At 38.9% G+C, this 26825-nt stretch overlaps 1 protein-coding gene across 1 annotated transcript in view; it reads right to left on the minus strand.

Annotated features, from left to right (window-relative positions):
- Positions 1-26825, minus strand: part of spon1a (spondin 1a) — a 100791-nt gene that overhangs the window by 27168 nt on the left and 46798 nt on the right. Inside the window, exons 6-8 of the mRNA XM_023395236.2 lie at positions 22973-23046; positions 22497-22619; positions 18313-18461 (exon numbers count right to left, since the gene is read on the minus strand). Coding sequence (XP_023251004.1) covers positions 18313-18461; positions 22497-22619; positions 22973-23046 — 346 coding nt within the window. The remainder of the gene's footprint in view (positions 1-18312; positions 18462-22496; positions 22620-22972; positions 23047-26825) is intronic.

The following is a 26825-nucleotide window of genomic DNA, read 5'->3' on the forward strand; positions in this document are numbered from 1 at the left end:
ATTTGTATTGGATTTTGTTCTTGACCCGTTAAATAGCAACACTATGTGCTGGAAGTGAAGCCATTGTCACAGGCCCCTGAACCTCATGGGGCAAGTCTGTCCTGCTGTGGTGGAATTGACCTGTCGTAGCCCCTCACACCGAGGAGATCAGCCATGAAATTGGCTCAAGGCGAGCTGGGGGTATAGTCTTTAGATACTGCCTCGGTGAGGTAATACCCAAGTAGTGTAGGGTTCTCGCCTTGGCACAAAAAATCTTAGCAACCCTAACATTGTTTCCTTCTCTTCCATAACCAGGACAACTGTGCTGGGTGGCTGTTGTTCATGCCCACAGGGAACATTTGTGCTTCTCAGGCAATGCCTTGCTTCACAGTGATGAGGTGGAACGTCTTAATGTAATATTTATTACAGGACGGATTTCACTGTTTCTGCATGGTTCATCTATGACCCTCGGGTCTGGCTCTTGCAGTATTTTCTCCTGCTTCCTTATGGGTGACTGCTCTTATTGAGATGTTAACAGAAAATCAAAGGAAGTTCAATTTGGGAATGTTTTTTTCATGTACTGAATGTACGGAGGTGGCCAACCCCAAAAGATTTTTGTTTGTACTTTAATGCATAGAATTAAAGTTCAAAGTGTGGATTACTTGAAATATCTGCCAAATGGAACAATAATATAGGACAAATTACTGTGATTGCTTGGGAATGCAATGCTGCTTGGCAGACACCCCTCAGGTGCCAGATTTCAGAGCCGAGACCACCAAAAATAAACTCAACCTGCGAGGAAACACTGACACACATGCTGTGCTGTCTCTGGCGCAGGTGTTGTTTGGGAAAAAAAAGCTGTATAGTTTGGGAATATATTCTCGTCTTATTTCCATTCAAAGCAATGTGTATGGATGCATTTCCATATGGTGTATGTGATGTGTGTCTGTGTGCATGTTGATCTGTCTTGCACCTGAGCCTTTCATTGACAGGGTGATGTGATTACATCCCTGCTCATGCATTAACTGGCTTTTAAACGGCAACCTGGTTATACATTATAAGTGAATCTGTACATCTGTGCATTTCTATGTTTGTGCGTAGGTGTGTGTGTGTTTGTGTGTGACCAGTGCTGACACCGAGAACTGTATGTGCAGCGTTAGTTATTGTAGTGGATCACAGAAGGCTGACAGCTCTTGTCAGGCAAATGGGCTCATCTCAAACCATATTTTCAGGATGAGGCATAGCTGCTACAATTTTAACTTCACTCTTTTGCACCATGTGACCATGTGGTCATTTATTGATTTATAATCATTTTAGTGTTGCTGCAGTTGCTGGACTATGTAGCTAAGACACTAGTGAACCTGTTTAACATATCTAACCCAATACAACAGCGCTGCATTACATCTTATCTATGTGAAGTTCAAATGTAGTTGACACTGTATCAGAGGTGTTGACTGAACTGTATGTGACATTTGTCATACTGCTTTGTTCACCAGCTGTAAGCAACCACAAATTACTGCCTTAATAATTCATGAATTAAATATCAACAGTGCATTAACAGTGGCAAAAAAAATAATTAATTTTAAATGTCAATATATGTCATATGCCCAAGGATACCCAGACTTTTGCATACAACTGTATACCATTACAATCTGACAATTAGAAGATCTTGTTAGCAAGCACTTAAGGCTCAACAACAAGATATAAAGTAAAAAAATGTCTAAAAACCATGAACAGACCGATATTGGTAATCATTTATCAGTGCTTATAAAGGAGGAGGAGTGTGCCTATGGTGTTCTTCCTATGTTTTATATTCAATTCTTATTTTTGCGATGGTATTTTATGACTAAGATTTTTGCTTTCTAATTTGTAACCTCTGGGTCAGAGGTTGAGCATACTTTAGAGGCTGGTCATCCATGTGTCTAACTCTCAGTTAGATAAGGATTTAGCCTTCTTGTAGAGCATATACATAGGCGTTTTTTTTCCACACATTCTATAAATAACCCTGACGAAGGCTCTGTGCCAACGTGTCGATGAAATAAGAAGAATCTTCCAGTTAGCCAATTGTGTCAACTGAGTAGTTTCTTGCACACTCACAGCTAATGCAGTACCATTTCTCAGTACACACCATTAAAACCTGACACACAAGTGAAACATTGCTTTTCTACCATTTTGCTGTTTTCTATGTTCAATTAATTAACTCTGCACTGACCCAACCACAATGTGTAAATGTACTCAGACTACTGAATGTGATGCTAAAAAATTAGTACACACTGTCATCATATCACAGCTACAAGTGTTAAAAGAATCATAATTCTCCTTCTGTGGTGATGCCACGTCATTGGGCGAAGGGTGTCACAGTTTTGTGTTGCATTACATTTTGGCTTGTTATGGTTATTTTTTATTTTCAGTATCTTAATCCAAGGAGGAATAAAGACATCCTCAAAAGAAATGTCATTGTTAATGCTTATATCTTTCCACATAAATGGTATATTTTAATCTGCCTCTGATTTGACATTCATCCAAAACACCCCCACCCCCCCAACAATTATCATTTCCTATATTCACATAATGATATGAAGAATGAAATTACTTTTCAACAATTAGTGATGTGCACTATAGAATATGAGAGGCCACACTGAGGGATTTTAGAGGGTTTATTTCTGCAAGCTTTCATTTCCTGACACAAATTTCTCTATGACTTCAAATTCATTCATACACGAACATCTGCCCAAATGGACAGACAGTAAGGAAAATACTGATGACAGATAAAAGTTACAGTCACTATTTTTTTTCTCCGTGGTAGCTTCCTAGAGGTTGCATCCAAAACAACACAGTGGTAATGTTTTTGGATTCAACCTGAAAACACATAGACTGCACTACTTTTTACCATCACAATAATTTCAGAGATGCTAAATTAAAATGCCATTAAAATCCATGTTTTCTTCCCTTCTTAAAAAAATGTCACAACTTTCAACATAATGTCACAATTTTAACCATTTTTCTTTTCTTGAAATTCCTTCTTCAAAAACCTTATCCTTCAATCAACAATCCTACAGACTGTCTGTCAGATCCTCTGCAAATTTACTTTTACTGTGGCTCTGAGTTTGATGGTGAGGAACGCTGAGTTTAGATAAGAATGCACTGGCAGAGAAAGGAGAAGAGTGTGCCTCAAGCAGCAAAAGAAGGCCGTTTTCTTTCTTGCTTTTGTCTTCTTCGAATCATTAGTATCACAAATGTAGATGATCACAAGAAATACTGAAAGCAATTTTCCACCCTCCTGTAAAAGTCATAGTGAATTACCGTATTAAGCCCACCTTTTTCTATTCCCAAACAAATGCAAATTTTATTTGCCACTTGTAGCTACTGGTGAGAGAAAACACAGGTCTGCAGAGAGACTGATCCGTCTCAAAGCCTGTGGGCAGAAATCAACTGGCAGTGAGAAGATGAGGGCATGCATATAGGTTATGAGTATAGACTAAGTATTTAATAATACAGTCACCTACAGTCCCATGCACATTAAAGAAGTTCTTGCTGAGGGTTTTGAAGTTGACGGGTCTGAAATTAAATTTAACCTCCTATTCCTCCATATTCAGTTTAGGTCAATAATAAGTGATTATATCAGTGTTGTATAAAAGGGTCCTATATACTCTGTTTAACAAGACAAACAATTTCTTTAAAGAAAACCAGCAGTCTTTAACATTAATTACAGTTACATGTTGCATCACAAAATTACACAGTGGCATCTTTTTAAGATCACTGTAAAGACTCCACTTTAAGGGCCGCTCTGCTTCCTCTCCAACAGCCATACCAGATGCTGATCCCTAAGCAGCCCTTTACATGGTTTTATGTGGGTAATAAGACTTGTTAAGTGCTTTACAAATTGGCAGGCATTAGAAAAGGAGATGAAGCATGAATGTTAAAGCTAAAATTAAGGTGTAATGTTCAAAAAAAGAGCAATAAAAGTTCAAATAAGAGCAAGAGCTCATAAAAGAGTATGTATTTCAAACAGTGAAAATCCCATGGACAAGTAGGCTTTAAGGCTATTTATAAAAGTGAAAAAAAAGAAAGAAAAGAAAAAGCTGCAGCCACAGCAAAAGCCTAATCATACATTAGTCTTAACCTCTGGCCACTAAAAACCTCCTGATTGCTATAGGCTACCTTTGTGGTAATTGTGGGGGATTAGGAGGAATACTACTGGCAACACTACTACACGACATCCCTGATGAGATACTGCAGCATTGTAAACAAACAGGAGAAGGCAAATACCACATATCATGTCCTAGTAAAGTAAAAGTACTCTCTGTGTGCCAGAACCAAACAATTCTCTACTTACAAAATCGCTTCATAAACCAAGGTTGAATGCATAACTGAAGCACGTGCCACTTCTGCCTTCAGCTACACATTAACAAATCGGCCATTTGTGGTCATAAACAGCTCATTTACAATACAAAAATAAAATTTTTTTATTCAACTTTTTTTTTAGCAAGATTCCATTTAATATAATGTAGACATCTGAGTGTTTACAAATATGGTGCTCATCTTTGTAGTGCATTAGCCATGATCCCCTCTCGGCACTTTACACAAACACAGAGCTCAGGCTAAAATCAAAACACACTCTCCTGAGGAGAAATGAATCCCAGCAACGAAGGAGCACGCAGTTTTGCAATGACGATCAACAAGCATTAATTTACAGTCTTTTAATGGATGTGACCAGTCAAATCGAGCAAATGAAGGAGAGCTGTAGGGGAACATAACTGACAAGCATCACTTTCAGGACCGCATTTTGTGTAACATTGAACAGAGAGAGTTTTGACACCTACTTTAACACCCTGCTATCTTACTGATTTCATTAGATTATATATAAATCTAGACAAAAAAACTGAAATCTAAGTCTAACCTCCAAGTTTGCCCCTCAAAAAAAGAACAGGAAGAATTCATGTATCTTAAATTAAGAATACACTGGGCCTGAAGGATCCCAGTATGAGAGTGCGACCATGCTGAAAGGCTGGGCATTAACCCGGCAAATTCAGATTACTAATCACAATGTGCAAAACATTTATTTATAGGTAGCTCCTGTGTAGTCTAGCTTGCCCTTTTTTTTAAACAAAAGTATGTGTGCTCAGTCCAACAAACTGGCTCCATGTCCAAAACTATATATTGTAAAAAGCTCAGTGGATTCATTTCCAGAACAGAGGATTGCTTGTATCCATTAGAGAAGACACATCATGCAGTGTATATGACATACTCTCTTGTCTTGGAGGGAAAAGATTCATATTGCATGAATAATTTCCATCTAGTTCTGACAAGCGCAGTGAACCTTCATTTGCGATGCTTGATTTAGCATTTGTAATTCCCTGTTAGGCAAGAAACGGCATTTAAACTGGCATCACTGCAAATAAGAAATGGTTATGAACAGAGTCACAGTGTTAATATGGTTTAATACTGCCTGCTTGCTCCACTGACTTTTGTAATGGTTTAATATGAATATGGGTGGGAAGGCAGCCACACAGTTGTCTATGTGCTGTCATACTGCAGAATGAACAAAGCCTGTCAAAAACTCATCAAAAACCTGCTACAACAAATCAACTAAATCCACACTGTCTTGAGCAGCATGAAACACTACAAACATAGTGTCAAAGAACACCTAAAAATTACAGCTGAGACAAATGTCATGCGTACAGATTTGGCTGTAAGAAAGTTAATATTGCTTATACATTTAAGCTGAAATTAAGTTTGATCACTAGGAATTTCCCAAGCTGATCAGCATGTGCCAGAATAAGAATCAGAGCCACATTGAGTTTAAAACGTGATAACAGTTGTTTTTTTCCTGTAGTGACAATCTGTTGTTGCACCACACCTTACAGTGTAAGTTCTTCAGTTGGCTGCATTTGAGCATCAGTTATTTGTTCAGGGTCGAGTTGAAGAAATGTCGTCCAAATCCTGTCGAAACTCCCCCTCCCCTTGACATTGACACTCCTCTCCTCAGAAACACAAAAGATCATGGCAGAACATTAAATGACGCTATTATCCCTATTACATAGGGACATATAAATATCTTATGGAGACTTGGTGTTGGCAGAATGTTATGGATTTGGATCAGGAGCAAAAACTTGATTGGGATATCTGTAATACTTAGATCTTTAATGTTCCCTTTCAGTGGTTCCACAAGAGTCAACCAACATACAGTAATAAGGTGTGTTAAAGGAACAGACGTTAAATAAGAAATGGTAGTTCAATATCTGTTTGGTGTTACATGGACTGCACAAAAATGACAAGAAAGGCCCTCAAAGTCATGGGGATGTGGGGATGGGAAAAAATGTGGCAGTAATCTTATTCAATCTGGTCTATAAACACCCAATAATCTTGGGAGTAGGCCATAGGAGAGGACTATCAACAGCCAGATGACTAAGGATTTAGAAATCATTATGAGACAGTGTACAGTATATCTTATATAATAAGGGTCTATTCTCCTAGATTACCACAAACACACAAGTCCAAGCATCAAGCATGTGTTCTCTCCCCATTATTCTTTGAACAAGACTATAACGATACTACAACAAGTTCTCTAAATCAAATTATACCCTCTTGATTGGTACATAGAAGCGTTTCCTGATCTGATGCCCATTTTGGCAAGAAGATATCATTTCATTGTGCCTTCCAAAACTGTTACAAATCAAAACTGAAAAATAAATCCAGTTTATGACAGAACAACACCATGGTTGAAGTTTGGTTGGATTTAGACAAAAAAATGACCTGCTTAGCTTTAGGGAAACATCGTTGATTGGATTAAATTGACTGCGTCACTAAGGTTAATGGAAATTCATCATCATCAAAGAAAATAAAAGAGGGCTATGTCACATGAATGTAAACATATGCCATTTGGGGACTTGCTGAAACGACTGACGCTGCTGTTTTTCTTGGGAAGACAATCTTGGTTATAGCAGCACTCATGATAGATGCCTGATCTTTAAATGAAATGATACAAAACAGTAATAAAAGCAGATCTCAAACTGACTTGGATAGTCAACACAGATGCCCAACATGCCAAAGCCAAGCAAAGACTACACACAGCTTTTAAGACCATACATTCAACATCCCTTGCTGGAGAACCCCTAAAAAGAAAGAACAGACTTAACAGAACACTTAACCAGTATTGGCAAAAGTGCCAAAAGCCAATTTCACACTTTTCAGAACACCACATTGCATATCTGGTGAAGGAAACCATTGCTGATCCATCTTAGCCCTTAAACCGTAAATGCCCCATCTTGATCTCAGGCTGCCGTTATACCAACTTTCATTGTTGAAAGCAGAAAGAGTCATCACATCATTTATCACTTCACATGTCCACTTGCTATGCAGCAAATAATTATTATTGGAAGGGACTGGTGTGAGTTAAATGTTTGACCGCTTTACATAGAGTGTCTTTCAATTGGATTTTACTTTTCCAACTGTTCACTGCAAATTGTATAAGGACACATGACAGCCAGAAGTTAAGTAAACTTAAGTCAAAATGATCATGTCAAAATTGTCAGCTGGCTATGTAACAAAAGCATTATGACTCTGGTACTTTCTCTCTCTCTCCCTCTCTCTCTCTGTATATGTGTGTGTTTGTGTGTGTGTGTGTGTGTGTGTGTGTGTGTGTGTGTGTAACATGTTTGAAATTGTGCATTTAAATTTTGATCAGCATTAACAAGGTCCCTGGAATGCATCTGCTAGCCATAAAATATTAATTTTAAACAGAGACTCTTTAGGGTTGAGTTTTCATTAGACTGTGATGATGATAATGTTTCCCTGTGTTTTGCTCCAGAAAACAGATGAGGTAGCGAAGATAACCAGGTTCCCAATGCAAATAAAGCAGTATTAGCATCTTTCATGCCTATAAAGCCAGTCGGACACTGAGGCAAAAGCAGAGAGGAGGCCTCTAAGGAAATTGCCTGTATCATTCACACGGTTTCTGGTGAAAAATGATCCCATTGGTTATTACCAGCTACCAACACGAGGGAGGTAACATCTCTTCACTCACTGGAAGACCTGCATGTCACACAGTAACAGCGGAATATCAGCTGCAGCACATCCTCGTATAATCATCATGCTAAAAAGATCATTAGTGCTAATTACCATGCAAATACCTTTGTTATTTTTTTCACCTCATTAATATTATCGGGACACCTTATTTCCTCTGTGTGCCAAACTATGCAAATAAGTCATTCATATGCTTTGTCGCTGCTATAATATATCAAAGCAGCCTCACACTGAAGATCGAGGGATGGAAACGTGCAACATGTAGGAGAATGACTACTGCATGAATTTCTACTTTATCTCTTTGTAACTAAATGTGAGAGGCTGAACAAACATTTTCTGAATACAAATAATAAGCAACTTAAAACAACTAAATACTCCTTTGCTTTATTTTTAGAAGTGCATAACTTTGTTAGTATTTACTTATTTGTCAAAAGGATTCTGCTCAGGATAATAACGTCAGAATACTTCATTTTATATTCAAGCTGGTCAAACTATTCCCTAGGACATGACAATTATGTGAAATTAAGAGCTGTTTTCTGCCTGTAAGCCAAAGCCCCACTTGGTCTAAAGGAGCTTTTACCCTCGGTGAGATAGGAGCTCCTCTGATGTTGTAATCAAAGTTCTGCTCAGGAATCTCTGATCTGTCTGTCCCAGCACGTACTCCAAACTATTAATAGACATAAAAAAAATTGCTTCGAAATTCCAATGGGATGCAAGCTGGCTGTTATCAGCACATAGTGTAAAGGCTTACACAGCCTTCAGGTGTTAATTAAATCTCCACTGACATTCCCATATCCTGCCCTGCAGAATAAGCTGCAGTTCAGATACTGCATAGGTGAAGTCACTTCAGTCACACCAATCTTGCTCAAAACAGGACAGGAGAACATCCCGCAGGCGAGGGAGGAAACGTGGTGACAAGAGAATCTTCCATGCTTAAGGCAGATGAGTTTGTAAGTGCTGACTACTTCTCTAGAGAGCTGTGAATTGATTTGCTGACCGTGGCTGTCCTCGGTGGCAATCTCTGAGCCTTGCAGTGCAGGCTGGAAGCCTATAGTGCCGCCTGGCACACTCATTCATCAAGCAGCGCGAGCCATCATACAGGCAACTCCAGCAGACCTGGGCCCAGGGCTAGGGGATATTATTAGAGATGAATTGAGGTAACTGCCTTTGATGACCCAGTTCACGCTGTCTGTCGCTCTCTAAGCTTTTCTTCCATTCTACCAACTTTCATTCTTACTTCCAGAATCCTTGTTCTGTAAGGAGGTCAGCGGTCATTGAGGCTAGATGTACTGCAGTGCAGAGTGTGTGATGATCCTGAAACTGCCACGGCTGGTAAGAAAACACAACTCTACCCACTCAGGTTGAGTCCTGAAGTTTCATATTAAACCCAGATATATTCCATCCATGTGTTTATTATAAATACATACAATATCAACTACAACTTACCACCTTATTGAAGCACTGTAGCACACACAGCTATGCACCAAAATACATAATTCAGCCCAAAACTCGCAAGAGACATTAACTCAGCATTACCTCCAAGGGGGAAAAACAAAACAAAAAAACAAAAACATGCTAAAGGCAAAACATTACTTTGCATAGATACACAGTATGCAAGGCTACAGAAACTGTAAGAGCTACAGTATATCTGTATGCAGAATATACTGTATGTGTGCGTACGTTTGACCTAACAGGCAGCATGTAAAGGATTTATCATTTATAATGAAAATTACCAAAATTTGACAGCTACTACAGATATCATTAAACAAACATATAAACAAGGTACATCACCAAATACAGTGTGTAGAGGGGGTTATATATTTATCTTACAATACAGTATTTAACTGTCGAGCCAACTTTTCAATACACTGCTACAAGAACTGGCCAGTTTCACTGCCCTTTTAGTCTAGCATCCAATACGAAGTAAATCAAAGCTGATAATATAAATGTTCTGCTTTTGTTAGTTCTCAGGCAGAGAAGAATTATAACTATTATTACTGTTTGTGTTCAGCACCCACACACACACACACAAACATACACACACACGCACACACAAAGTAATGAGCTTCTTAATGCATTTGAGGAAAAATAATGCAACATTAGAAATGAAAGATGCTGCACTAAAAGTAATGAAATAAGCAATAACCTGGAATTAGCAAAAGCTGTAGCAGTACAAAAACAGTGTTTCTGGATAATAAATCACTGCCATCTCCATAACTCTTACAAAAAGCTATTGTAGACTATTAATAGTGATGGTAGCAGATGATAATAGCGTTTACAAAAGACAAATGTAATGTTAATTAGAATGTGCTCGGATGCTGTATCATATATCAACTACAATATCAAGACAAATCCAACGTGGTGTGAAACTGTATTGCACTTGTTTTTTGATTTGTGTCAGAAACACAGTATGTGTGTGGTCATGTCTGAATGATCAGCTATGCCCTTAACTGTCGATCACATTCTGTCACCTTCGTGTGTTTGGGCCACGCCTGGGGAGGACAGACTCCAGGTCCCCCACCTACCAAATGATATGGAGATTGCAGTGAATGGGGACCCTCAGAGCCATGCTCTCATTTACATAGGACAGGATGAATCTATACTGAAAACAGATTTGTCAAGGACACCTCATGAATAAAAGATCACATAGATGTATAATGAGGGTTTATTGTATTTAGCCTGCCATAATCTTATGAAGATCTAAAAGTTAAGAGAAGTCTCCCTTGCATATCACAAAAGTTCATTCAGGAGAATCCGCTTTTGTAACATGAAATAACTCTCGGAAAAAACTCTATTATGACATCTCAATACGTTACCTTGAATGGCGACTGCAAAAACCTTTAAGTGGAGTTCTTCATCAAATTTGTTTTTGTACTGTAAACCAGACTAAATAATACTTCCCTTCATCTAAAACAACCATTTACATTAGAGTAAGCATGTGAGAGGTATAATGTCTCTTTACCCATGTATACACCGCTCTGCTGCTCAGTTATTCTTATATGTGCTCAATGAACACACTTTCTCTCACCTCTTGCTCACTCCTTATACCTCTGTGTTCTCCATTTACAAGCTGAAGCAGTTTTGGCACTGAACAACAGAATAATCAGAAACAAACAACGCAGGCATACAAGCAAACAGATAGTGACATATCAAATATGAACTCTTAACATTAAATTCACAAATAAGCAATCTGAAAAGCACTCATGAGAGGTAAACACCACATGAGAGGTATTAATAGCCTTGATTTATAAATGATAAGAGGGGGAAAGACTTCCCTTAGAGACTACAGATACAACACTTAAATCAAAACATTCCAATGTTTAGCATAAATTAGAATTTTAATTTCCCAAAACTTAGTCATCTCACACTCACAGGGACTGACAAATATTCAGAGAAAAGTTCTGGCATATTCAAATAAGACAAACAAGGCACATGTTTAATCTTCAAATGCTATGCTGCACTGACAGGAGGGACTGGAGCAGTGTCCGGTCCTCTCTGCTTTGCATGCGACTACTCTCTTATTCCAGTCAGTTCTCTGGACACTGGGATGGCTTTATCAAAGCAACCTCCGGCCAAGATGTCTGAGATTCCAGAATAATCCGTCTTTTATCCCTGTGACTCTGTTAGTAGCTCCGAGTCTTGAGCCAGCCAGCTGCACCAAGGACCGGTTATGTCAACATTAAGGCCCACACACACACACACACACACACACACACACACACACACACACACACACACACACACACACACACACACACACACACACACACACACACACACACACACACACACAAAACAGATGTACATAAATATGGATCACATCATATCGCAATCAGAGACACATGCCAGCTACATGAAAACACCTGCGTGGCAGGCTATTGTGACCTGTGTTCCCTTAATGACAAAGAGATGCATGGCTCTGACTTATTCATTATGAGAAAAATAAAGAACCCACTCATATGCCCACACTGCGTGCAAATGCATGCCCAGACACACATACACAAAGCACATATTGGCTAACTCTACCCCCACTGCATTTCAAAATGTGCTTGCCTCTGGCTGTACTGTTCAATTTCGGCAATCATAATAACAGTCCTGGGAACCAAGGCAAGCATTTAGGCTTTTGAGAGCTTTGTTTTCCTGAACAGGAATATCTCTGCTAGCCTCATAAAGCTGACTTGACAGGCCAAGAGAGGACTGCCAGCCAAAATTAAAGAATTACTCCCTCCTAAACACCAGTGTTCACTTTTTTTTCTTTTCTTTTTTAAACTGGGAGCCAAGAAGATACCCAGAAAATGAAGCAGAAGTGTGGTGTAGCAAGGAAGAAGTGGCCGGGGGGGGGGGGTTGATGAAGAGCAGAGGGATTGTCTGCAGGCTCTCACACCCACTGGGGCTTGGCATGGTCCACTGTGGCTTGGCAAAGGTTCGATGCAAAGCTTGGGTCACGACTTCGTCCTCTGGGAGGCCCCTTTATAGCTAATTGCTATCCCACTGTGGCAAACCTTACCTCATGCAGCAGCACGCGCACAGAGATATACACGAGGAATACAAGGAGAATGACAAATGGTGTGCTGAGAGAAAAGAGGGTGAAGACGATGACAGAAACAGAGAGAGACGGAAGAAGAACCAGCATCTTCTATGTGAATTATCATGTTAACAGCTCCTCAATCCAACTGTGCTATGTCCACGGGGTTAGAGTAGTATTTTGGAATTGTCACCACTCTGACAAATCAGACACTGTTTGCTTCTGCAACATATCATTTATCACTTCAGTCAAGCAAAACTAAAATCTTGCTGGAATGTGCATACCCAAAAGGAAAATCTACAGACATTATTTTGCGAATAGAGAATAACAATTGTACTGTTTGTGAGGGACAAAAAGATAATACATGTTAACATTCTGGCATGTTTTACATCGCTTAATCCACATTAAAGTTGAAAGATAGTTACTCCTCTGGCAAAGATTTAGTACATGGCTTCCTTTAAGAATGCCTGATGAGTTTCCCCTCTGTGTGCTTCATTATATTATAACATGGCTGAGAGAGGATTTAGCTAAGAGGCACTCAAGAGGAAAAGTCTGAACCACTGTGAATCCAAACAGGATTTAAACCCCCAGCCCCAACACAACTTGACCCCTTTCAGTAAGCCACTCGTCTTCCTGTGTTGGTGACTTAATACATACATACTAGAATATAGCACAATGCCTCCTCTATGAGTACACTGTTTCATAAACACATTTCCATGATTATTATCACCTCAAATGCAATGACCACAAAAACAGACCGGTGCATTTTATGAATGTGTATTTTGAGTTATCATGAACTAGACCCTTTCATGGAACATAAAAGGGAGTGAGTTTCATTGATGTATCATACATGCTTGTATGCTGCACGGACCACCAGATAAAACTCTCAAGATAATTAGTCGGCCCAGGAATTAATCAAGTGTGGGGGTTGAAACACCAGGTCTGAGTGACATCAAGGTGAAGAACAGTTTGATCTCTTGCCGTTTGATGAAAGATTGGATCTTAAAAAGACATTACAAAACTTAATGATGCAAGAAAATAACGGAGCCCAAGTCATTCAGTCTTCTCTAATCTGTTGACCTTATACAGGTCTTATTGGAGGCATGTGCAGTGGGGAAAAAAAAGAAAATTTACAATCGCTCATTATCAGAATGTCAACTGTTAAGTGTGTACTTAGTCTGGGGACAGTGTGCATTTGTAATCTGAGTCTGAATTGTGCTCATGTCAAGTTTTTTTTTTCTCAGTTGCTCACTCATTTGAATGAATGGAGTGAAATCTGTTTGTGTACCACATGAACACACTTCCTATAACATAACCGCCTCTTTCCAAGACATTGTGTTACATGTGCCGTTGGTTCAACAATGACAGGAATGAAACCCAGCTATGACACAAGTAGGTGGTTTCAAAGCACTCTGGGATGCATTTGTCAGACAGCAATAACAAGAAGGAGAAATGGGCAGACAGTAAGACTTGATTGGTGTAATTAAATAAAATTGTTTTATTTGAAAGTCTTCCCTGCCCACCCCCTCAGTCTCAGAAGGTCAATACAACAGAGTGTAGCTCTTGTCCCTGATGGCATTTGTTCAGATGTAACAAACTCTGACAAGGTTTATGACTAAAGTCAATGCTGCCACAAGAGGAAATTAAAAGTGTACCATAAGACACATGAGGAATGCATGTTTCAATGCAGCGGAAGGGAATGTGAAGTAATTCTCTGCACACAAAGAGAAACACACATACATACCTGACCACTGACCACACCTGACAACCTGCAAATCTATTATTCCCTACCCACGATCCTGACTGCAGGCCTCCCACTTACAGATGGCAGACCTTACTGTTCTCAAGAATACTGAACTGCAAAATTACCATTTCAATCCTTGCGAGGCGCACAGAAAGAGGAGCAAAGGGAGAAACATTAACAACAAGCTGCTATTTTATTCCATAATACCTGTTGTTCTATTCATGTGGGAGTCAACTCTGAAGCTCCTTCTAGACTACGAAAGAGGTTTTGTCAACCTGGCAATTTGACTGTTATATAACACCAGTAGCAATCACCATCACAGTGAACTTTTATATGAATCTTGCTCAGAAATATCCTGCATTATGTATACTTCTGACATTCAAAAAAGAATCTAGAGGTATCCTAGGACGCACTTAGATGTCCCATGAAAGTATCACCTGCACATGTTGTTTTTTTAAAAAGCCAGGAAATAAAATAAGGACCACAGCTGTATCAAGTGACACAGATCTGTAGCTCCTGTCATTAATCTGTAATGTCTCTTTTTGACTCCATCCTGAGTTGTACTCTCTCTGCTCTGTGGCACAGCTGTGGAGCTGAGGATAATAGAGGATTCTGTGAGCATCCGTACGGTGCAATAATGAAAAACGCCCCACGCTGCGAGAGGAAATAGCAGATTTCATAATCCGTCTGAGGCCTTGGCCCTGGTCGCTGGTCCATGGAGACAGTCTCATTAAACTTCTCATTAGTGACACACTGAGCTTCTGTAATGACTGAATGCATATACAAATCACCTCAGACATGAAAGGAGGGACAACAACAATGGACTCAGGCTCCATCCCTGTGCTGCCAAGTCCTCTGATAACAGCATTTGTACCTGGCAAATGGAACAGTATTGCACATCTGTTTACAGTCTGGCAAGACAGTTTGTAAAAAAAAAAAAAAAAAAAAAAAAAAAAAAAGAGTCATTGATTTCTGTAATTCATGCTCTCCAACTACTGTATGCACTAAACCTCATGACACTTCCAACCAAGGGTAAGATTAAAAAAATACAAATTTAATCTGCGTCTTTGGTGGCAAGCTATCATAAATCGAATCAAAGCGCCCTGTCCTGTGGATGTGAATCGCAATTTCATGTTGTTCATTTCAATATATGAATTCTTAAAAGGGTAGTAACAGTCACACTTACAAACTCAGATCGTTTCACTGTGATGAGTGGCATGGTGCGATGATTGCTTGTGTGCGGTGCAAAGTTCCTGAGATTGTGTGGGTGAAAGCTATGTTTGAAAAGGCTCTGACATGCAATCATATTTTTATTACCAGTCGGTCACATCATAACCACTGAAATGAGCAGGCAAAGCAGCATGCCAGTATGGGATGAAACTGTGCATGTCGTATCCTTACTCCTCATTTTAGTATATGTAAATTGTCTTTTAAGAGCTCTAAGAACGCACAAAGCACCACAACTGTTCTCTGTAGTTTTGTAGTTTAATAAAGCTTCAATTCGAAAGATGTTTTTATTCCCAGGGGACAGGCACATGCAATTTTTTCCTCCACATATCTGATGAATAGCAGCAGCAAGATGGATGGTACGGCACACCTTTGTCCCAGCTCTGAAAGGGTGACAAATTCTGATATAAAATAAAGTCATCACGATCTGAAGTGACATGAGCGGGATAAAGAGGGCTTTGTGTGTCTGTGTGTGTGCACATGTTTGTGCGGTCTGCATGCCTGCCTGACTCTGCAAATGGAACTTTGTATGAACACTCTGATCAGCGCGTCTCTTTGGCTGGAGTGAAGCCTGGCTATGAATATCAATTTTGCATCCATCGCTAGTTACTCCCCCTGACGCCCCACCTGACATAAAAGCGAATCAGCTTTCTGTTTGTGTCAGCGTTTACCAAGATGCTCTGCATGGCTCAAAAGTGGGAGCCTCCTTCACCCAGCCTCCTTACCTCAAGGGCATCGACAGACTCTCTGTGCTGTATGAAGTTGTAGGAAAGTGGATACAATGAATGTGCGCGGTAGTTGTCTAAGGTAATAAAAAAAATTTTAGCTTCTTGTTAGCAAAGCAGCTGTGAATGTCACTCAGATAGAGCATCTTGTGAGGCAAAATGACATGACAAAAGCTCAGTGTGAGCACATATTTACAGTACCATCATACTGTATGACTTACAAACATACTTACACAAACATGAATTGCACTACTACTACTTAAGCCATTCCTTCACTCATTCATTAGTTATACCGCTTATCCTCCTTTGGATCGCAGCTGACATTGGGTGAGGGCGGGGCACACCCTGGACAGGTCACCAGTCTTTCACATGGATGACATATAGAGACAAACAACTATTCACGCTCCCGTTCGCATAGGTGCCAATTAACCTAACCTGCATGTCTTTGGATTGTGGGAGGAAGCCAGAGTCAGGCATCAGAAGAATGTGCAAACTCTGCACAGAAAGGCCCCAGACCCAGAACCTTCTTGCTGTGAGGCGACAGTGCGAACCACTGCAACATGATGCCGCCTTTTTAAGCCATTTAAGTATTGAAAAAGGCTGATTATTCATTGGCTTTTTTCAGGCAGTAAATAATTCCATGCAGCTTAGTATCAGACCAATCAGGGTTTATATTGATCGCTTGTGTAATCATCACCCTGTATTCTCCTGTCAGCTATTCCCACTTCACTATTGAGCAATTAATCTCGACAACCACAGCTTGAGCCATGCCACACTTGGTGATGATAAGGTGACAGGTGGTGAGGAAAATGTCTAATTTCTTCCTGCTCAATCATTTCACTGTATCTGCCGTGCAATCCAACTATTTTCTGTCCGTTTCATGATTCTCAACCCACCTATAGAAAGCAGTGGGTTGTCCCTCTCGGTTTTTGCAACTGATCTCTTGGTGGGCATGTATGATTGATTGTGGGGGTAAATGGATTCTTGTTTCATGTGCTCTAGTAATAATTGTAAGTAAACTGCAAACACAACATGTTAACCAATAAAATTGATGTTTTGCAGCATACTTACTGTACGGATCTATCAAAGCGCGTGCCATTTCACTCTCACCTTCAAGCTTAGAAGAAATTCATCTAAAGATCCAGGCAGGGAGATAAGACTAATATAAGATAAATAAACGAGTGTGCTGTAATAGCAGTGGGAAGGCAGCAATGACACAGAGACCCCATTGCTCACACTACGCTCTCATTATCTGCTGTGACTCCAGGTCTTCAGTATTAGCCAACAATAAGCACTCTGCAGGAACATCTGCTCTGCCAGCACGGGTTATTTTAAGACTGAGAGAAACAGCCATGGAGAAGAAGGAAAGATATACCAAGCTATTTGTGGTGGAAATAATAAAGAGAAGGCAGGCCATGGAGGGAGACGGAACATGAGAAGTGGAGTAAAACTAATACATTTAAAATTACAATATAATATGCAACTGAAAGGTGAAGGCTGTGAGGGGCAGTTTAAAAGTTAAACTAGAGAAAATGTCCTGGGGCCACTATAGGGAAGACAAATCAACCACTTTACTATTTATGAGGGTCACGTCAAAGCCCAGAGTTTGGATCAAAGATGAACTGATATGCAAGAATGTAATATTGAGCCTTTTGGAGGTACAAGAGGCCTAATTTCATGGCACTTCCATCCTTTTCTTTTAACATCTAAACCGGGTCCTCCAGAGGTAAGCCTCCCAGACCCTGTGTATTGGTGAAGTGTACACAGTAGATGTAGAGGAGGGCTAAGAATAGCATAGATGCTTGAAAGCACTAATCAAGCTGGACAACAATGTCAAAGCAATTCATCCCATGCTGAACTCAGGTGTGCAAACCCTAGAACATCCTCTGAGGCCCCTGTGGTGTTACGTAACTCATCTTCTACTGGTTTTAGTCAAGACAAAAGAAAAGCGAGCCGACTATTTGTAGAAATTAACTCACATATTTACATACCCTGAACACATCTCTTGCAAAAACTGCATGTATCAATGATTCTGTCGTACTCTGCTTCATGTAAGTCAGTCATCTTCCAGCGGTGGGGAATCTTACCTTTTGTCTGATTTCCTCCTCCATTTTGACCGGGGAGCCCAGCTCAGCTACCTGTTTAACTCCATCGCTGGCAAAGCCACCGTATTCCCACAGCACATAATTCTTAGAGTGGGACGAACCAATTATGGCTGACCAGTGATTGGCACGACCTGGTGAAGTCACACAACAAAATAATTAATTAGTTTGACACCCTCAGGCTTTTCCTTGAAGTTAAAGTATCGCAGCATCATTCACTTAGCAAATATTTCTTTTGTCCCTTTAGCAGCTCTAGAGATGGCGGTGAGTTGATTGGGCCATCAGTCAGGCTGACTGTCTGATTGACAGCCCAAGCACCTCTTTTGATGCAACATAACCTTTATAATGAATAGTGATTAGTTTCAGTCTTCAAAATATTCAGTGTTGCTGCAAACAACCTACAGTGTATTACAAAATGTTATGCTCTCTTATAATCCTTTCATTCTCTCTCTGTATCTCACTCACTCAGGGCAAAGGCGTGTGTGCCCAAGTGACATACAGAAAAGGGGCTAGTGGAGCTTTATGTCTGCCTATATACCTGTAAGCTTACAGAGAATGCACCAGTGGTAGTATCTATGATGATCCATCAGAGGTGACAGCACGGGCTTAAACAAACTTGAGCCTTACATAATTAACTTTGAGACAGTGGAAGGTAAAGCCCTGGGGTACTCTCCACTGTTGTGTAAGGCATAATAAGGCATGGAGTACCACTGCTCATCTAGCACTGATGTGCTCCCTGTTGATGTTTGCAGGTCATTTTGAGGTATCCTAACTATCTCACTGTGAGTCCTCAGTGGTCTACCTCAACAGCAGAGAAAGTGTCTTGAATGACTTTATTACCTCCCTTGCTGTTATACTATCCCCCTGCCCAAGATGTTATTATGTACATGGACTGGAATGACATCCAGCTTCATCACCTTGAAAGCACGATGATGATTTAACAGCCTCCATCAACAGTCTTCCATCCCCAGTTCTGAAGACATAAAATTCAGTCGCTTTTGAGAGCTACTCATCAAGTTGACAGATTATCGCCTGGCTCCGTAATGGAATCCTTTACATTAACAACTTCACCATTTGTCTGAACACTATTATGCCACCTAGTTAGTCAAAGTGAGGTTCAGTCAAATAGGCCATTGGTCTGGCTCTCATCTTTATGCCCTAAATAGAGTCCTTACTCTGTAGTTCTGTAAGTCACCCATTTCAGCCTTCTGCTGGTTCCCAGAGTGAGTCTCAACAAAGATTAATCTCCCTTACAATTTAATCCCTGTGTTTGCAGTATACTGTAAAGGTATATTGTGGAACCTTAAACAGTTCTTCATCGGACTTCACATGTATGGCTATAGTTGATAAGGTTGTGCCCCTTTCACGTAAGACATTTATTCTCTGACTTTTTACTTCTACAATATTGTATTTCACTAAGATCTAGAAGATTGCCTATACACATAGCCAGACTGGTGATTGTGTCCCCAAAACAATGGTTCTGACAATTGTGAACATAAATTATAATAAAAAATGTCTAGATTTTGGTCAGATTTCTCTTTTGTGTTCTAACCATGGAGAGATTCAACAGCTGGAGCATCTTCAAAATGCCGCAGCAATGTTTTTACTTTTTAAATATTTTCCTTTTTTAGCATAATTTCAGTGGTTGCCTGTTTCGGTTTTACTGATAACTTTTAAATCTGATATCCCATGGCGGCAAATAATCTTCATGAACCTCTAATGATACTCCAAGCCTGCACAGAGCCTTCTAACTCTTCCTGTGTCCCAGTTAAAGACTAATGATGACCACGATTTGGAACGACCTGTCTGATCATCTCTTAGGGCCTGATCTCAATGTGTTTTTAGCAGTGAAAGATGCCCTTTTCTTATTGGTGAATTGTTAAATGCTTTTGTGCTTCAGGTGCACTACATTTATCTGCAGTTCATGTGGAAGCACCTTCGGAGCTCTAATCTGAAACTAAGGGAAGGTTAGTGGTGGCTGGTTCTGCTTGGTCAGAGAGATAATATCAAAATGTATGTCAGGTTTAGAGTGCTCTGTCTCAAATATATGGTCAGCCAGCCATCCATCCATCCATCCATAATGAGCCCAAATCTAGCAAAACAGACTGTTTGGAGTAACTTGTCCACAATGGTTAGATTGGCCAAAAGCTGCGGTCTTGAGCTGGGAAATGTCAACAGTACAAATCCAGGAGATGTTACTTTTTCAATAACTGAATTTTATGTTTATGTGACGTAGGATATAAGGACTACAAAAGTGAAGCGTGTTTGAAATGTTTTAGATGTTTGGAGTCTAAGAACACATAAATAGTCCATGCCTTGATTGTAGCAAGGACAGGATAAAAAAATAAATCTTTATTCTATTTCAGTCATTTGATCTTTGAAGGCTTTTCAGTCCCTGTATGGGTGGAGGACAACTTTATGAAATGGTAAAGATTACAGAAACAGAGGATGCCATTTTCAACTTACAGTACCAGCCCCATAAATCCAATCAGAAGGTGTTGGACAGAGTAAGGAGACGGAAGATGGAGGGCAGCTGTTATTTTGGTGTATATTTCTCAGTCTGGACTCTAATATATCTCTTCCCTTTTGTAAGAGAAAATCGACAATGATGGGTTCTCTTTATTTGATCAATACACGGATGTTCAATTTTTCACTTCTCTCTTTCTCTCTTGCTCCTGCTACTCCCGTACAAAAATCTTTGTTGACAACCAGGCCATTCTCTGTCTCCCTATGTCCAAGTCAGCTGCAGTCGCTTGGGTTGAACAGCCATGCACTGCTGCATGACTTTCTATGGGGACAAAAGGGAGAAGGAAAATAGAACTGTCAAGGTTATCATGTTGGCAGTAAAAAAAAAAAAAAAAAGGAAAAAGGTTCTGTTGGCCTGTTTTACAGAGAGTTTTTGGTCTCAGAATGTGTGTCGCCAAAGTGGTCTATGGCTCCTGCACTTGAAGGACATATGTTAAAAATAGAAGGATGATATGTGACACAGTGGAATATCTCAGGTAGTAAAAAGGCATGCAGAACAACTTGCTACAAAAGATAAAGTCAGACAAAGAGAACTTAAATAAGGACAGATTATCATGCTTTAACTCCATTGTAATCAATGAATGCTATTGCCTAGTACACTATGTACAGTGCTATAATGCCAAGTTACCTAGGATATGACTTTGTGCAAGGAGAAATCCAACTGTAGCATCCTAAGACTGAGGATGAAGCAGAGGGCACACAGCTTGCCCTATCCTCTTTACAGTATCTGCAAGGTGTGTGTGTGTTTGCGTGTGCATGTGTATACGTGTGTGTGAGTGAGTCACATACCAACTACTCCCTCCATAAAACAGTAAATTAGGGCTCCGTTCAATCTCAGGGTTTATCTTACTCTACTCTAATCAGTATATTGATCTGACTGGCGAGAGCCTGATTTAGACAAGAGAGCCTGTGTAATCCTTAAGTCCATTCACATCCTGATAGTGTGGCTCAAGGTTATATGCACATCACACCCAAGTGTAGTATTGTAGCTCACCACCCACATGCCTACTGCAAGCCACGTAATGGGGCTAAACCACCTACATGTGGAGAACATATCCCAGAGTTATTGGGGCTACAGTAAAACAACCAAGATTGAAGGATAAGGTTGCAAATACTCTATATTTTGGTTTTATTCATTCTAACTTCTGTACCTAGTTTGTGACTCTGAGCCCAAAGCCAATTTGTTCAATTCAAGACTTAAATCTTTAGAAGTGGGTCATGAATATGTTATTTGAGTTTTTAAAAAGGCTGAATTATTTCCAAAAACAGCTGGGTACTGTCATGTTAGCAAAAGTTAAGGAAGCAAACAGCATATTTGTTGGGGACTAATTTCAGCTGCAGATGTGGTGAATGTTGAGTATTTAGAGCAGCAGCATGCTGTATGTGGATTCAACTAAAAATAAACTATAATGCCCATGTTCATCATAATGAAGGAACATGTCAGCTAGTGCAAAGGTGATGTTCACTAATACGTTTTTAATAAAGAGGCTTTGGCTTTGGCTACAATTCACAGCTGGTTTAGGCGTTTTCATGGGATTTTATGACAGTAAAATAAAAGTAGGTAGTATATCACCAGACTTATTCTTAAATCGTGTGATAGAGCTGCAATGGCATGAAGGACAAATAGACGAGCTTGTGCTTACGGGGATAGTCTTTGGGATGAATCTTCTCCGACCAGTTCCCATAAAAGGTGACTCTGTACTTAGCTGTTCCACAGGCACAACAGTCAAGCAGAGGTTTATCTGTAGCATCTCCGTACAGGGATTCTGTAGAGATATAGGAGATGTGTGGTTTGAGAAAGTGGGGAGCCATAGGGAGGGGGGGGGGGGTATGAGGAAAGGAGAGGATGTGTAGCCAAGTTCTTTTGATCTGTTGCTCGGTGTGGCATCCAATGCCATGCACAGCAAGGGGGTCACACTCATTTACAATCATTCACATGCCAGAACATAAGAGCCGAGAGGAACATCCCTACACCAAAATCAAGAATGACAGAAAATAGAGTAAAAGAAAGACAAAAAAGAGACTATCAGTGGGGAGTGAAATAGAGTACCAGCAGGGAGATTGAAAGAAAAGGAATTCATGATAAATTATTTATTCCATGTCAATAAAAAAAGCATACCTTTCTCACACATTCGCTTGGTGAGTGAACCTTCATCCTGGAAATAGATTATCCTCTTCTGCACAATGCTTGCCCTACAAAGAATGAAGAGAAGAGATGGAGGCAGTGAGGAGTGAAGCTTGTTGGGGGCAGCACCAAGTTCAAATGTAGGCATAAGAGGCAAGTGAAACAAAACAACAAAAGATGCATTTGGAAAAGTTGTGTTTTATAAAGAAAGAGAAGACAACAGGCAGCAGGAAATGTGGAAAATCTTGGCTTTTAAGATCTTATAGGAGTCTGAACAGTGTATTGTGGCAGATGGAACAGGTGTAGAGTTATTCATAATCTTCTTCCTGTTTTTTTATTTTATTTTTTATTTTTTACCAGAAGACTCCTAAAAGCAGGTATCAGAGCACACAGTGAAATTGCTTAATCAGGCTGTCTTTCAGACAGAGGCATTCATTGCCTCATACATAGACCACAAAAGGCATGCATTGGTATTAAGATACACGTGTACATAGAAATGAAAGGTTGAAAAGCTGAGGGAAAACTGAGAGAGAGAGAACGATTGCAAATAAAAAAAATATTATTGCATTGCAGGCTGTCACTTTGAGTGGAGCACTTTGAAAATATACAGACATATACTCAACTATATATTGTATATAGTAGGCTGTGCACTGAGTAGATCTAGATTGATTGACCTGAACTGACAGAGGGGAACTCCTCCAGATTGAGCTGTAAGAGCTGTGTTCCACTGGGTGGTGGGAAACACAGGTCTGAGAGGGGCCTTGACATGTAAATCAACCACAAACAAACCTTTTCAGAGGCCAGCAGACTTAAGAAAACAACAACAGAAAACAAGCCTCCAGGCACCTAACTTCCCCACAAACACCAGCCTTTTACACCAGCTACAGCTGTAGGAAGGTTTCCATGGGGATAACACCTAACAATGAGGTGCTGGATGGAGGTGGTGGGTAAGGTCTGATCCAAGTGGGCCCTGTCCAGCTGGACTGTTTGGATACCATTTATTCTGGAGTATCAAACTAAGCTGAGTTGTGTTGTGCTCTGTTAAGCTGATCTGATATCAGAACTGGATCCTCACAGCAAGAAAATACATATAGTGACATGAGGACAGAAAATGTGTATTGACCTAGAAGATTTCTGTGCACCTCACTTAATTCCCACTTTTGCATGGAAATGTTATACTCAAATGAGCCAGGTGTGTAAATGGACCCCATGTAGGTAGGTTAGGGTTATAGTACTGGTATGCAGTGTAGTAATTTTAGATTAAATTTACCAAAATCAATTACATTGGGTTAAATTAATTAAATGTTACTGAAACAATTAAATATTTTACATTAAATTATATCTATTTGAATTTATTAAATTGAGTTAAAATTATTAAATAAAATTAATAAAACATTAATGAATTATTAAATAAAAATTAATCAAATATAAAGATATATTAAATTTACTCAAAGGGCATTGTGTTATGTTAAATTTATTTAAATACATAAAATTTAATTTACTCCAATTAAGTGAATAAAATAATTACATACAGTTAAATGTATTCAAATAAATTGGATTAAGTTTAATCAATTAAGTTAAATTGAGTTAAGTTAATTGGAATATATTAAATATTTTAAATTAAATTAACATACATTTATCTATTGAAATCAAATTAAATTAAATTCAAAGTAATAAAATTAAAAGTAATTTTGTAAAAGTAATTGAGTTATGTTTAGACAAATATATTTTAAAGTAAATTAATTGTACACTGTATGTGAATTTACTCAAATAAAAAACATTCAATTAAATCAACTTGAGTGAATTAAATTAAATCAAATTGAATCGACTGTATTAAATTACATTTACTATATTAAGTTAGAGTTATATTCAACTAACTTATATTGAGTGACAAAATCATATCAAATAAATCACATATAGTTAAAATAATCAAATTGTGTTAAATCAAACAAATGTACTGACTTGACAAGGGACAGTGAAGAAAGTGGGAAAAGAGCAGGGGAATAACATGCAGCAAATGGTCCCCCAAAATTGATTACATCTCAATTACATTCAATTGAGTTAAACTGATTATATCAAATTTATTTATTTGCTCAACTAAATTCAATTGAATAATATAATTTTATTAAATTTTATTTAATTCAGGGCCATTTCATTTCATTAAATTAATGTAATTTGTTTAAATCAAATTAATTTCCTTAAATTAATCAATGAATTTTAGTTGAGATACATTTATTAAATTAAGTTGAAATTACTCAAATAAACTTAATTGGGTGAAGTTAATTCATCTAAATTTAGTGAAATTAATTAAATAAAGGAAATGGGGCGGGGAAAAAAGTAGGGGAATGACATGCAGCAAATGGTCCGGCTGGCCGGCAGTCAAATGCTCATGTGGTATGCAATCTAACCATTAGCCATCAGCTCGACAAAGTTTGACCCAAAAATTTAAGAAAAAATAAAAATTAAATAATTAAATAAAACTGACAATTAAATTAGATTTGATTTACCCTCAGTTGAACTCATTAAATATATTAAAATAATTCAAATAAATAAATTAAGAGATAAACTTACTTAAAAAGTAATTTGCTCAAACAAATAGAATTGAATTAAATTGAGTGAAATTAATTAAATTGAATTAAATTTACTGACTTCATTTAAATAGAGTTGAGTTAAACTAATTAAATATGATAAATAATGGTGCATTTAATCAAATCATATTAAATCAATCCAACATGTTGAATTTAATTCAATTAACAAATTAGATCATCACAGTGACTTTGACCTTTGACAACCAAAATCTACTACTATACCAAATTTGAAGAAATTCCCTAAAGGTGTTCCTGAGATTTACAAGAATGGGGCGGACAGGCAGATAACCTAGACAGATAGACCACTATGTTATCTGCCTAGGTCTAGGCAGATAGACAGTCTGCCTAGGTTTAGGCAGATAACATAGTGCCTCCAACTAGGCATAAAAATTGTGACCTTCCTGCCATTCCAACAAAAATTGTTGAATTTTAAATTGTGGTACTGACTCCAATGCACCATCTTCAGATAAATGCTCTTCCATTTAGCTTTCAACATGTTATAAGCAGTGCCACTGAGTGGATTCAGGCTTTGATTTCAAGTTTTTAAGCCACAACTGCCTTCCTTTTCAGTCAAAAAGCTTTTTAGTTAAGATGCTATTTTTCAATACAATGTCATTTCACCACAGAAAATCATTCTGTCTCAAATGCTGCCACACACTCAAATACAGTACATAATTATACTCTTTCACATACAGTGAAACACACACACACACACACACACACACACACACACACACACACACACACACACACACACACACACTCTCTCTCTCTCTCTCTCTCTCTCTCTCTCACTCTCACATAAACTATCTTTTCTCTCTTGGACACTGTATTATAGTGTATAGTCTCACACTCAAACCCATCATAATTGACTTCTCATACACATCACTATTGTGTCTCACATGTGTACTATATATGTGATATTATGATTTTGTGTGAGAGCAAGTATGATTTATATCCAAAATGGTCTCTCATAACATGGATAAAAATTATTCAAGGTAAGCGACACCACCAGCACATCTCTAACTGTTCACGCTTTAATTCAATCTCACCCCAATTTCACAAATCTCCCTGAGAGAGAAGAGCACACTGTGCCTCACTGCTTGTTCACTTTCTTGGGCTGGCCAGACAATCAAGTAGAGTAATGCTTATTTAACATCCAATTTAAATTCTATCTCACTTTGCCGGATCCACACCACTGCCGATCCCAATCACCCCAAAAGTGCACTGATTTGAGTGTGTGTGTGTGTGTGTGTGTG

This window comes from Seriola lalandi, unplaced genomic scaffold (assembly GCF_002814215.2).
Source record: "Seriola lalandi dorsalis isolate HSWRI2012SDOR001 ecotype SW California unplaced genomic scaffold, Sedor1 jcf7180002054959, whole genome shotgun sequence".
NCBI lineage: Eukaryota > Metazoa > Chordata > Actinopteri > Carangiformes > Carangidae > Seriola > Seriola lalandi.